The sequence below is a fragment of the Cebidichthys violaceus genome, unplaced genomic scaffold (assembly GCF_023349555.1).
Source record: "Cebidichthys violaceus isolate CVI_PGR_0920_01 unplaced genomic scaffold, fCebVio1.0.p SCAF_23, whole genome shotgun sequence".
Taxonomy (NCBI): domain Eukaryota; kingdom Metazoa; phylum Chordata; class Actinopteri; order Perciformes; family Stichaeidae; genus Cebidichthys; species Cebidichthys violaceus.
This window is the reverse complement of record NW_027176406.1, coordinates 8,616,777-8,631,004: the sequence shown is the minus strand read 5'-3', so window position 1 is coordinate 8,631,004 and position 14,228 is coordinate 8,616,777. Positions and strand designations below refer to the sequence as shown.

The following is a 14,228-nucleotide window of genomic DNA, read 5'->3' as shown; positions in this document are numbered from 1 at the left end:
AATGGGATATAATGTTGATATGTACTATGATATTATATTATACATTTTGTAGAAAAATCAGTTGAGAAACTGTAATGTCTATTCTTGGCTAATCCAGCAAATGAAATTGATGCAAACATCATATAAAAATATAATATTGCCATAAAGAATCCTGCAAATGTTTGCTTTTCTCATGTGATTAAAGCATCATAATCACTTCCCTTTGATTAAAATAATCTTACATCTCTTCAGGGCCAGTGCAAAAAGAAGGAATGATTACATCAAACACGGAAACTGTTCCAGTGCACATATGAGCATGTGAAGCTGACATTTAGGCAACAAGATTATTGGACAGCAAGATCGTTTGATCAAAAGAGCACCCGTTGTCGTTCATGTTAATTCATGGCATTTCTTTCTTGCTTTCAACTTAGTATGGTATTACTTTCATTAATTAAATCTGGCAACACATATCTGTAAGTTTCTTTCATCAGAATGAGTTGAGAAGGCAGGTCTCAAACATGATAATTTATTCAATAGATTGTTTTCATCAACTTTCAGCTCAACCTTAAAAGCATTTCTACCTCAGCCAAGAGGTAGAAATGACATATAAGTTCAAAGAAAAACAGACACAGAAAGAGATGATGGATGACGACAGAAGCTAATTAACACGTATAACACAATGACCACAAAACATCCAGTGGTGTGTTTGAGTGTTTTTAAAGGTCTCGTCTCGGAATCGATTGTTTTTACTCCATCTTGTCTCGCTCTCAGATAAAGAAGACTTTACTTCAAGACCGGTCAAAGACCACAACTTATCGGATTTATTTGTTAAAACCTGTTTAGTTTTCTTGCACTTCCTGTGATGCTAAAAAATGGCAAATCACCAGAAAAATGTCGATCTGTGTCGCTCTTGAATGCATCACTGTGGAAGAATTGAAATACTTCCTCAGTGAGCCTTTAAGTGTGTATGCATGAATGAGGTGTGTAATATTCATCTTCATCTTCACCCAGTGTGGTGGTTTTATGCACCCATCAGAGCTCGAGGCTGACCCCAGCTGCAGACGCCAGCCCCTCTGTCTCTGACACCTGAGCCTCCTCCTGTCACCACACAACACTCTGTTTTCAGATTGTTGACCCTGGCGTCCCCCATCCCCTCGCTGCCCACAGCGCCCGAAGCAAACACACATGCTGCCACCGAGGATTATAAATAGCTCTCTAAGAGCAGAGTTCCCTTTGCTTCCACACAAGGCCCACAATAAATGCAGGGTTACACAGCGGATGTATCTGTCTCCATTCACAGAGGGGGGGGGGGGGGGGGGGGGGGGGGGGGGGGGAAACATTGCTATAAGTGGATCCATCCATTCAGGGTGGCTTTGTGGGGCGTATCACAGTTGTGAGCTCATACACGGCGTCATTAATTGGCCTGAAGGGACTAGCAAACAAAAGATCTATCTTTGGCTTTATGGCTTCTGTGATATTACAGAAAATGCCTAATATGCTGATCCGTCTCCGAAGAAAATGTGCTGCAAACAGCAGGCGCTGAAATCCACTGTAAACCACAGATTTGCTTTTGCTGCACATTACTCAATCTAAAGGCTTTTGTCTCGCTTTCTTGTAATAGTGTCGTGACTGTGCTGAAACTGTGCATGACACACGGCAATATGCATGTATATATTCAGCCAGAGACACACGACAGCCTCGGGCGGAGCTGCACACTGATGACCTCCACTGTGGATGCTTAGGGTTAGCTCCTAATCTAATTATAACTTCTGCCCGGCTACACATCGGGCTTCGATTTTTTTCCTGCACCACCTTCCCTCTGGGACCGTTGGGAAGGTTTCTATTAAAAGACTCATGAGGAAATGTCCACAATTTAGTTGCTGCCTTTTGTAGTTCTTTGACGGTGCAGAGGTCCAAATAAAGGTCCACCTCTGACATTCTTTTAATCTTTTTCAGTGCGGCAAAGGAGCAGAAAACTTCGACAAGTTTTTCACACGTACACAGCCCGTGCTGACCCCTCCCGACCAGCTAGTCATCGCCAACATCGACCAGAGCGAGTTCGCAGGGTTCTCCTACATGAACCCTCAGTTCATCCATCCATCCCTGCACAGCGTTGTATGAGCGGAGAAACACACGGACTGTCGCTGATTACAGGATCCTTCCAAACTCCGACAAACGAACCCGCTGGCAAAAGACTCAGACCATCCTCAACAGTGTTCTGTCTACTAGTTATCAGTATCTGTGCACAGAAGTTAAGGGAGCAGTGTTAAAGAAAAAGGACATGGCACTGATATTTTTGCATAATTTTTCCCCCTAACGTCTCATATTCTTTATTTATCTGTGTTTATCCAAACCTGCAGCCTTTTATTTTTCTTGTGTATGAATGTGTCTATCAGTTACTTTGTTATTAGGTATTAAAGATGCAAGATCTTTTCCTTTCTCATGTTCCCCATCGTACTACGCAACAAGCTGCAATGCACGACAAGAACGGAACGTGTTTTTCTGCTCTTGTCCGGCTTTATCTACTTCTGAATCGCTACACGTGTATTTTATATTTATATACTAAAAAGAAAGCAGTAGTATACTGTTACATGAGTGCCAAAGTAGAAAAAGAAAAAAAAGATTCTATTGCAGTTTTTGTATTGTTTTTTTTCCCTCCTCTGGCCTTCCCAACACACTCAAACCCCTACACAGGGGCCGTTTCTATGTGTTGTTTTGTAGGACGTGGAGCTACAGTTTATCTAACTCAACACAGAGAAACAGAAGCACATCATGCTCACAGTTACAAGCTGTCGCAGCCTTGTCAACGCAGTGGAGTTCAGTTTATAGGGTCAGAAAACTGTGGATCAAATAGACAGTGTTTTTAAGTACAAACATGCTATTTCCATATGCACAAAGCAGATCTCTGTTGCATGCTTATTTTTCTGACTCTGTATGATCAGTAGACTCTAGGATGCAGTACACGTCTGGTATCATTGTAAAGTTTAGTATTACGATATAAACAATGTTAATATATAATTGTTGTATGTTTTGAATAGTCTTATTCTAAAGAAAACGTTTTGAATTGTTTAAGGAAATAAAGTTTTGTTCCTGTTTTATGTTCCGCTTAACTCAACTTTTATGTCCAGAGAGACCCCTCTATTATATGTCAACCTTTTTTTGTAAATATATTTCAAAGAGATGTTGCAAAAAGAGAGGTTACTTGCAGATTTTATACAACAAACTGAATGTGCTTTTACTACCGTAGACAGTTTGAACCTTTCTATGTTTAGATTACCCCTAACAACAGTATATATATACATATATATATATAAAACGTTTGGCTGAATCTTTGGTAGCTTTGGTATCAGCAAACCTTGTTATATGTATTTCCACTATTTATCCATTGTTTTCTACTACTCAGTGTCATGGCGAATATGCAGCACCTACAGTGCGTGAAATGGTTGAATGCCCTCTTGCCTTGGTCGTCTCTGGGCCGACTCCTTCTGTAACAAATTCAAAACCCAGTAACGGTACAGTCGGAGGATTTTGGAGCCCTCGTGGCTGAATTATGTCTTTTCTTTCCCTGCGTATATATTGTCTGCATGCGCGAGGCGAGGCCTGATCCAAGCATGCGAAAGACCCCTGCATGGTACAGAGATCATGGAGCATGGAGTTCTCCCACTTTGTTGCACAGAATGAGACAAACCAATGGGCATCGTGCGCTTTTCTACTCATCGTCTCCTCGTGTAGCCCCACTTGTTTGGCTACAGAGCTGAATTATAAACAAGACAAATATCTGTAAACTGCTTCTGTTGGCTTTTTTGTTCACTGGTGCCAATTTTGAGTATTTCTGTTTCCAGCCAGGTGTGTCCTGTTTTTTTGGGGGTATTTTTTGAGCGGCTACTACTGAGGCACACAATGCTACAACAATGATGTTTCATAAAACTGCCAAATTTACTCTTAACCCCTTCATTAGTTACTTGACACGTAGGCTGATGTTGCAGCTGTCACATCTGGACCAAATGAGATTTTTAAGGTCAAGAGAAAACTGAATGTTTACATGTCTCACATTGAGAATCTTTATCCGAAGAGAGGAAGAGAAAAAAATAAAATAAAAAAACTTTGGACCCATGACAGAGATATTCACATGTCAGGCCAGTCAGGGTACAGCACCACTACAGTTAGAGCCACAGGGATGTTTGTATGTGTCTTCTCTCACTGCCCCTGCTTTTGTTAACCTGATTCTTCTTGTTCCTCTGTTCAGTGTGGTATGATGGATACTGTGTATAAATAAAGTATGAAAAATATCAATCATCTCTGTTTCATTTTGGAAGGGGGTCAGAGATCAATTTCATGACAGCTTCACTTTTAATGTGTGCATTGCTGGCTATATTATTGTTCTTTAAAGATAGTGAGGTTTAAATTGGGCTCCACTTCAATATTTAATGTCTATATCAATGTGGTTATCTTTTGTTTTTTTGCCGTTTCATGAGTGGAAGAAAAGAAAATCCAGCAATTTAGTGTGTGAAACACTTTACATGTGTTTCAACATGTGCTTTTTAACACGGGCTTTGGCCCAGGGGGAACAGATCACACTGTCAAAAGCAACAGATGCCACATTAGAATATAGACAAACACATTGGCCATTTTCATAGGTATACCTAAGCAATCTAATGCAAACTATTACAATTTCAATTAAAATCTCCATGACAGTGTCAATCAGTACTTGTTATATAAAGGCAGAAGTTATGGTTTATGGCATTGTTACTGGATCACATAAGTGTGCCAAATAAACTGAGAGTAGATTTTTTTCACAGTCGAGCACACGAAAACTTGTCACAGATAAGATCACAGATCTATAATAAAAGTGCTTAGTTTGAATGTTCGACCTACAGGTACTTCCTGTATTTTCTTGTCTCTGCACACTTGCTTACACTTCCTGTCAGAGCTGAGTGGAGCTGTCCTTGGTCCTGAAACACTTCAGGCATTCTCTCTCTCTCTCTCTCTCTCTCTCTCGCTCTCTCGCTCTCTCCCTCTCTCTCTCTCCCTCTCTCTCTCTCTCCCCCTCTCTCCCTCTCTCTGTATTTTCATCCAGCCAGTGGAGCCTCTCTCTCTCTCTCTCTCTCTCTCTCTCTCTCTCTCTCTCTCTCTCTCTCTCTCTGTTGGAGAGTGTTGCACTGACGCACCGCTGCATCATCTTGCTCCTCAAAGAGTCTCGTGGCTTCACTTGTCAGTTTTCTGAAGGGATATGCGACCAAATCGTCAAAGAGACGCATCATTTTCTATCAAGTCGCTAATGACAGAGAAGACGGTATTTTTCTGTAGGATTTAATGCAGCTTCAAATGCAGGAAACTCCACGCTGAGACAGATTAAAACAGGTAAGAGCGAGTGTTTGCATGCTGCGGTCTCGTTTATTTTTTTAACTTTCTCAAACTCCTCTAATACACTGGACTGGACGATGTGTTTCACATATTCACTGGTAAGTTTGATGGCTGTTCTGAGTTTTATTATAATGTTACAATTCCCTGTCCTGTACTATTGTTGATATGTACTGCTATACGCATCGAGCTACAGCTAATATTTCTTTCAATTGTAGTATTTTATTGGAATAATAGGCTACAACTATAGGATATCGGAGACTGCTACAAGAGATGGTGCAACCGCATGGATGCACTGTTAGTCTCTACAGGGAGCATCATAGGATTGACTTTGACATGTTGTCATGAAAACTATACTCAATATTTTCAATGACAATCCTCCTAAAATACCTATATAACCGAATCATTTGCAAGAAGGTTGTGGAAGATCAAATGACAGATGTTGGAAATTATATTTAAGCACCAAGGACAGTTAAATCATTGACACCTGATGTGAGGGAATAAAGGACAATAAGCGTGAGTATTTCTGTTCTTTTCTATTCATCTTTTTACTTATTGAAAGGTCATTTTCTAAAGAATTGAGAAGCCTGGACACATTGACATACATTTTAGTGAAGAGAAAAGCCTAAATGTTTTTGATTCAGTGAAATAACTAAGATCTGATAAGAGGATCTGCATGTGACAAGGCTCTGTAGTCGTGATTACTATTTTTGCAGTCATGTGGTGCCTCAGCTTTTCACCTTCGAGTCACACTGTGTTTGCACATTATTAATGACTTGATAAATCGTTTGATGGCTTTTTAAAAAAATAAACTGCAGCTCTGCACACTTGCGAACACTTCAAGGACTACATAAAATGAAATACTTTTCATTCAACTGTGGACATTAATAAAGCAAATGTATTTAGAGGGAATAATGCTGCTGAAGAGCATCCTGGTGGCCCAGAGGTTTGAGAGGTTTTCGCAAGTCACCGAGTTGAGTCTAGCCAGCTCTCAACTCTCAAGTGTCTCCTCAAAAAAGGTAAAAATAATGAATAGTTCCGCACATAAGGACTGACAATAAAGAGGGAATTGAATATGAAAACAAGAATGAGAGGCCTCTTCAAAGTAAGAGAGGTGACCTTGCAAATTGAAAGATTTATGTGAATAATATCTGACCTCCAAAAGCAACTGAAAGGGTTTCTTTTAGCAGCTTCAATGCTGGTGGTTGTAAAACTGAACAGAGATAGACTCAAGTGTGTGAGGGCCCAAAATTGTTTATCATAATTCAGGCAACCATTAAAATTAGCCTCTACCTGACTGTATGTCCTCTAGCTGAGTCCTGCCTCCGTCACTGTAGAGCATTCATATATGTGTCCTGAACGGAAATGAAATCATCACCCTGTCACTGTAGATGTCTTACTATGTGATCAGGCTGGCAAATTCTCACTCTTCCTGACTTATGAATGCTTTTATGAATGTCCAACCTTTTCGAGGGAGTCTGCAGTGATTCATGGCTGTAAAATGTCAAAATTCATGGCTGTAAAATGTCAAAACCCCGTCTTGGGTTTCAGATAATGTGAGCATTTGTATTCACAGCAGTAGGCCTGCAACACGTTTAATGTCCCTCAGTGTGGAGGTTCAAACAGGCTTATCGTTGACTCACACTTTGTTATTCTTTTGTGGCAAGTTGGACAGAGTTAGCAGTGGCATGGACTGAATTAGAATTTATTGTGACTATAAAAATGTAAAGTGAGGAAGAGGATGAGTCAAAGATTAAGTTTAAGTGGAAAGTTGCACATTCTGTCTGCAAAGCAGTCAAAACCCTAATCAGAAAATAGCATTTTGGGATTGATTTCAATTTCAATCTACCTGCACAACAACCAGACAAAGATGTTATTGATTGCTCCAGGTACGCGGCTGCTTTGACATTTCATAAGCTGCAGATTTGACTTTCTAAACCTCAGAGAAAGAACGCAGAAATATCATGTGGACAGGAGAAAGAGATGAAGCTTCTCCCTCCTCATCCTCTCTGTCTACAGGTCTGACTCTAAATATGCAGCTGGACAAGGTGACCAATTGTTAGTGAAATCCAGGGCAGAGCTGTCCATCTGCTATATTGTACTCATGTATTACACAACGTGTGTGTATTTGTTTGTTTTAGCAAGAGATGATTGAAGCAGGGAGATGATGTCTCTGTTTAACTGAGAATTACTTTGTCTTTGCTGAACAAACAAACAAACATGGAGTGTTATCAATCTTCTTATCTATTTCCCAAAATGTGGAACTCAGATATTTTTTCTGAAATATTATTGCAGGCTTATAGAATTTCCCTCCACAGATTTATTTCAAAACGTCCTACAGTCTGTTTTTAATTCACAAAATATTTTTTACAATATACTGTTTTATTTCATAATGCCACTGTCCATCACAATCAGAGTCAGGTATGTGAATGTTTATTTTGATTGAGACTATGATTTGTCTATCAAATTGAAACAGTGAAATGATTATTAAAATAAACAATGCAATAAACTCTATAACAATCCAACAATTCATAATAATGAGCTAAGTTTTGGAAAATTGTTTGATTATTTCAACATGTCATGGTTGTATTGCATCCATTTATGTTGTCTGTATTTGCCTGTTCTTGTGTATTTATCTATTTGATTACAAACACACACTGGGTCTCCACATCAAACTTCCTTTAAATTTCTACCTGTAATTCTTCTCTTTCCCTTTCTCTTCCTCCAGATTGCTTCCTGGGCTTTTCTTGGATTTTAACCACCACTGCTGGAAGTTCCCCCCGCTGTCACCATGAGCGCGTGCAGCAGGAAGGCCCTGACATTGCTGAGCAGCGTCTTTGCAATCAGCGGCCTGGGGCTGTTGGGAGTGGCGGTCAGCACCGACTACTGGTTGTACCTGGAGGAGGGCGTCATTATGCCTCTGAACCAGAGCATTGACATCAAGACCTCGCTGCACTCCGGTCTCTGGAGGGTCTGCTTCCTGGCCGGTGAGTGATGTGGTTATCTGTGCTTCTGTGCTTGGACAGATAATCGTGTGTTAATCAGTGTGGCGGCACAGATACATGTAATGCCGTTTAGAGTGGAATGATCTTTACTCAAGGATTCATTTGTACTGTGCAGCGTCTAAATATGGCAGCAGCAGTGAGATGATCCTGTCACATCAACACATCCTCACTGCATCAGCCAGCTTTAACATTCACACAGAATGATATTCACAATTACTGTGTGTGTGTGTGTGTGTGTGTGTGTGTGTGTGTGTGTGTGTGTGTGTGTGTGTGTGTGTGTGTGTCTGAAAGAGTAAGTGTGGAGTGCAGGTGGACTGCATCAGCCAGCTTTAACATTCACACAGAATGATATTCACAATTACTGTGTGTGTGTGTGTGTGTGTGTGTCTGTGTGTGTGTGTGTGTGTGTGTGTCTGAAAGAGTAAGTGTGGAGTGCAGGTGGCAGAGTGAGAGAGAAGTGCAACAGAGAGATAGAAAGTGTGTTTGTATTTCTTCCTTTTTTCCAATCACACACTGTAAAACAAGGTGCATTCAGTGTAAAATTAGTCCTGCAACATTACACACACACACGCACGCACGCACGCACGCACACACACACACACACACACACACACACACAAGTCTTCAGAGACAGATGTCATCTGATCGTGATCTAATAACTGCGTAGCTGTCTTTACAGGATGTGATGTAACTCACACTTAAGAGAAAGAAGAAATGTTTTCAACAAATTTGAGGAAAACAGGGCATCAAGGTTTGAAGGAGAGAAATACAGGAAACACATATTACATCAAGGAAGTGTTAATGATGCAAGATGACCACGTCTCCTCCCGGCTTAATCTCAGCTAAGGTGCTGGAAGTAAAAAAAAAAGTCCAAGTCGATAAAAGAGATATCCACACATCGATGCACTGTTAAGCCTTTGTTCATCAGACCATACAGGATTCAACGGGTGACAGGCGGGTAGAAATAATCAGTCCAATCATTGTATGCAACACACCTGTGCACACCCTGGTGGTCGACGCTTCACCTCCTGGTTTCTTATAGATCTGGGGATGTCCGATTAACGATGGCTAAAACCTGATCCACCACAAAGCCCCATTTACTATGTGAGGAAATAGTGTGATACTACTTTAGCGTGCTTCTCGATTGTATATATTTTTTTTACATTCATTGTTTTTCCATCCCTTTCTGTGTTGTGCAAGCGTGGCTGCATTTGTAGGCCTGTCAGTACTCCATCCAGCACTTAAAGGATGACGTTCCCAGGAGGTGGAGCTTCAGGTTGTGCACAGGTTTTGCTTACAATGATTGGACAGGTTAGTTATTTTTACCGGCCTGTCCATCGTTGAATCCTGTGTGCTATAATAAAGGTCTGTTAGACCAAAAGCTCAAAGTATAACACTGCATATATCCATGTGTGTAGATATGTCTTTAATCACATTAGGGATATGTTTAAAAATATATTATTAAAATATATTGGAGAAAAAAAATGACCTTATTTTGTGCACATCATGAATAATATTGGCCACATCTTCTATCTACATGATCCACGCTGTCCATGTTTGCTCACATGCAGAAAGTAATACGAATAAATTAGGCCAGATTTGTCGGGGGTGAAATGTCATTTTACAGGGGGTTGTGTTGCCAGGCAACCCGTGGAGAGTCCAGGAAATTACTGGTCTCGACCAAGAAATTTACATTATTACACTTTTTTTTCGGAAACAGATTAATCAGTTGAGATATAACATGTGTAATAAGAGACCGTTTTTACCCTCAGACAGAGCCAGGCTAGCTGTTTCCCCCCGTTTCCTGTATTTATGCTAAGCTACGCTAACCTGCAACTGGCTTCAGTTGCAAATTAGAAAGCAGTATCAATCATCTCATCTAACTCAAGAAGGAAAATAAGTGTCATCTCCAAAATACTGAACGGTTTCCTCTAATGCATAGTAAATAAAACGTGTTATTTTTGTATGTGTATTTTGTTGACATCTTGAATTTTGTTTCTAGTTTTGTCTAGTTTTTTATACACTATATTCATCCCGGAAGGGGACATTTTTCTCTGCATTTGACCCATCCCTGTCTATAGGGAGCAGTGGGCTGCCCATGACAGGCGCCCGGGAAGCAGTTAGGGGTTCAATGTCTTGCTCAGGGACACTTTGACACAGGACAAGGATCGAACCAGACGACCCTCTTAACCCAGTGAGCCACGGTCGCCTCTTCTTGTTCCTATCTGCCCTTGAATGACCGATGTCTTGTCTGCCAGTTGTTGACATTTAGTTATTGTTTCTCTGTCTGCTTTGTCCATCAGCGATGCCTTTAAAAAGGAACGATGGACAACTCTCCTCGTGACTTTCACGTCTCCTCATATTCGCCTAAACTTTGTCTCAAGGTTTTTGTGTCCTTCCCTTTCAGGTGAAGAGTCTGGACGCTGCTTCACCGTGGCCTTCGTCATGCCCATGAACGTCCAGCTGACGTCAGAGTCCACAGTAAACATGCTCAGTGAGTGACTTCAGGCTAAACAGCTCAAGGTGCCCCCTTGAATTTGTTCTCATAAGGAGGCTGGGGGTCTTTTCATGGCACAGAGTTGTGTAATAAGATTGTGCTTGGAAGTCACTTGAACGCAGCCAGACAGATGAGTCTGAGTCACCAGAACCCTCATGTTGTTGCTCCTCTCTAGAATACTTATTACATTTTCACAGACAATTCACCTCTCAAGTCCTTCAGGGCAGCTCAGTGTAAAACCTTTAGAGAAGGATAAATCCACTCCAGCAAGTCAGTGTAATAATGGCTATTGTAAAAAATCGGGCAAAAGAGCAGACGATAATTAAGTGTTTACATTACATCTTTATTTCAAGATAGATTGTTCCTCCTCCCTCCCAACAGAACAGCCCTTACTTTCACGTTGATACACTCGGGTTTCTCTGTCTATGAGCATCTTTCCGTCTCCTTTCCCATCTGTTTGGGGGTTTAAACAGCAGCTTTTTGTCCTCTCCTCAGAGATGATCCGCTCCGCCACTCCGTTCCCTCTGGTCAGCCTCTTCTTCATGTTCATCGGCTTCGTCCTAAACAACATCGGCCACGTCCGGCCTCACCGCTCCATCCTGGCGTTTGTATCCGGGATCTTCTTCATCCTCTCGGGTACACTGATCTTCTCTCTCCTCTCGTCATGTTTCCGTCCTCCTCCCCTTCTTGGTTTTATCCAACACAGATTTGTTTTCCGTCTCTCAGGTCTGGCTCTGGTGGTGGGTCTGGTGCTGTACATCTCCAGTATAAATGATGAAATGCTCAACAGGACCAAGAGCAGTGAGGCCTTTTTCACTTACAAGTACGGCTGGTCCTTTGCATTCGCTGCCATCTCTTTCCTGCTCACTGAGGTGAGCGACTGAACAAACGGCTTGTACAGAGGTTTGGCACTGATGTGATCGTGGCATGAAATACAAAACAAACGTATGAATCAAGGGCATGACATCACTAAAGTCAGGACACCTTTTTACAAAGAAAAAAGTGGTAACTAGTAGGCAGGCTTTGATACACGATAGATAACTGAAGATTGGTTGAAGAAAAACTATGAACTTCAGGCTGAAACGCTCACTGGAGCAGATAAGACAAAGAGGAGCACAAAGACCAAATACACCATGAAAGAATGGAGATAATGAAAACGACAGAAAGGTGACAGCAAGGTTAACGAGACACAGCTGAAAACAATCAGGGCGGGGAAGACAATCACACAGAGGGGAAACACACAAGGGCAGACTGTGAAGTTTCTGAAACCAGAGGCAAAGTTGATTATATTTAAATACTCACTGGAGACAAGGCAAACGTAACCTTAGAGGAGATGGATGACAGAAGTGAGAGTGTTATAAGAATCATGAGGGTTTACTGCCCTCCAGTGGTCAGATAGAAACTGCAACAACGTGTTACTTATTTGACACACGTAGTTTCAATATCAGTACTAATATAAATACTTACCACTCATTATTAAAGTGGTGTAAGGTATAGAAATTATAACACTTTGAGCAATTACTTTAAAAATGACCAAAATTAAGCCATCACAAGCAAATAGCATAACATTTTAATATCTAAAGTACTGTGGAGACTTGTTTATTTAGTAAATTGGTTTCTTTTATATGAAAGCACTTCTGAGCTCATTGTCCTTTTTTAAAATATATTTTAAACCAGTTCACTTTTCTTTTTTTTTTGCACGTGTCCTTCTGCACACGCATAGAGCGCAGGCGTCATGTCCGTCTACCTGTTCATGAAGCGCTACTCAGCGGAGCAGATCTACCAGCCTCGCCACCCGAGTTTCTACCGCCCTCGCCTCAGCAACTGCTCCGACCACTCGGGCCAGTTCCTTCACCCGGAGGTCTGGTCGCGTGGGCGAAGTCCCTCCGACATCTCGAGCGAAGCGTCGCTCCAGATGAGCGCCAGCTACCCTGCTCTCCTCAAATGCCCCGGCTATGATCAGGTCTCCTCCTCGCCCTGCTGAGGGGTCAGCAGGGGCCACCTCGAGATCACTACAGGGTCGCTGGATCTAATAGGGCCACAGGGCCTCGTGAGTTGTCTTTTAAGGAGAAGACACTACTTAGATATTTAACTGTGAGTTTGCTGTTTTTTCAGGAAGAAAGAAATGTGTGTAGCTCTGACTGTGGTGTAAGGACTTTGGAAATATCTCCATCTAAGCCGCTTGTGGCTGTTTATAGGGTCTGATAGGCTTATTGTCATATCAGCAACTACAATCTGCAAGGTTTTGGGAAGAAAAACAATACACGGTGATGGTGTTATTAAAAAAAAGTTAAAATCTTGTATATGTTAGATTACCTATTGAACTTCCTCTTAAAGAGGAAAAACAATGTTCTGTATGTTATCGGTGTGTTTTACCCTGCAGTGCCTCATCGCTGTTTTCTTTTTGTGGATATCTCTGCCTCCCTCATTCTGCAATAAATAAATGCTCCTGCTTTAGGACGTTCATGTCCTATGGCAGTATTCATGTATCATTTCACACAGCAAAAAACAAACATTAGGTCAACCTAACTGTTTCTCCTAAAGGCAAAGACTGTCATGTGTGATGCAATAAAAGGACAATCCATCACCACTGTAACAACCATCAGACAGCAGGTGACACACGCTCCTGTCAACAAGCATCCAGCCTGCTGAAAGTGTTGTTGCTTTGCATCTTATTTATTGACGATGTCATCTTGACATAACAGTAAGACATGATGAAAATGTTAATTTCTCTCATTTGTTTTCTAGAGGTTTTTATATATGTGCAGCTGTTGGACATTACAGTATATATCCACTGGGAGGCAGTGTCTTTGTCTCTTTGTAGTGACATTTTATCTTCAGCGGTCACAGTTTGTTTACAGCTCCTCTGGCAAAACAAAACACTTTGTGAGATTCTCCACAGTATTTACTGTCACACAGAACAAATGTAAGTATTCAAGTACTTTATATCTTCAGTTGATCCAGTGAGTTGGTGGTCAAGATGGAGTTTACATTTATAATCTCATTGTATAAATCCAAAGACAATACCATTTTTTTTGTATTAAACACAAATGTTACTCTGTGAATATAGTGTTTTTTGCAAATATTAAGACACGAACGCTGGTAGAACTATTTGTGGCACAGGTATGCTAAACCATGAGCACATTGTTTGCTTTACACTAAGTTTGATATTCTAAAACACAGGTTTTTTGGCAAATAAATACACAGTTATCTACATTCGACACATCATTCACAACTAAAAGCCTGTGTGTGTTGTTTGCTCAACACTGCCATTGAAATACCACACTCTCATCAGTCACCTGCACCCAGAATGCACCTGTGAAGACACCTGTAACCAATTAGATCACTTAATCAGAGCTTGGGCAGGATTCAAGTTTGCTCTTTGG

The 14,228-nt window shown here is 41.1% G+C and overlaps 2 protein-coding genes across 3 annotated transcripts in view; both read left to right on the top strand.

The window, feature by feature from the left end:
- The window catches only part of prkcab (protein kinase C, alpha, b), a 92,637-nt gene extending 88,375 nt beyond the window's left edge, over positions 1–4,262 (top strand). For both annotated transcript variants that reach the window (XM_068718469.1, XM_068718470.1), the window contains one exon: positions 1,936–4,262. In XM_068718469.1, the coding sequence (XP_068574570.1) occupies positions 1,936–2,100 (165 nt within the window). In that variant the 3' untranslated portion in view covers positions 2,101–4,262. The remainder of the gene's footprint in view (positions 1–1,935) is intronic.
- A 3,869-nt stretch (positions 4,263–8,131) lies between these two features.
- On the top strand, positions 8,132–14,193 carry cacng5b (calcium channel, voltage-dependent, gamma subunit 5b). Its single transcript, XM_068718471.1, has 5 exons — positions 8,132–8,327; positions 10,753–10,839; positions 11,338–11,478; positions 11,569–11,714; positions 12,566–14,193. Exons 1-5 carry the CDS (start codon positions 8,132–8,134, stop codon positions 12,824–12,826), a joined length of 831 nt encoding a protein of 276 aa, XP_068574572.1. The 3' UTR covers positions 12,827–14,193.
- Positions 14,194–14,228: the final 35 nt, after the last annotated feature.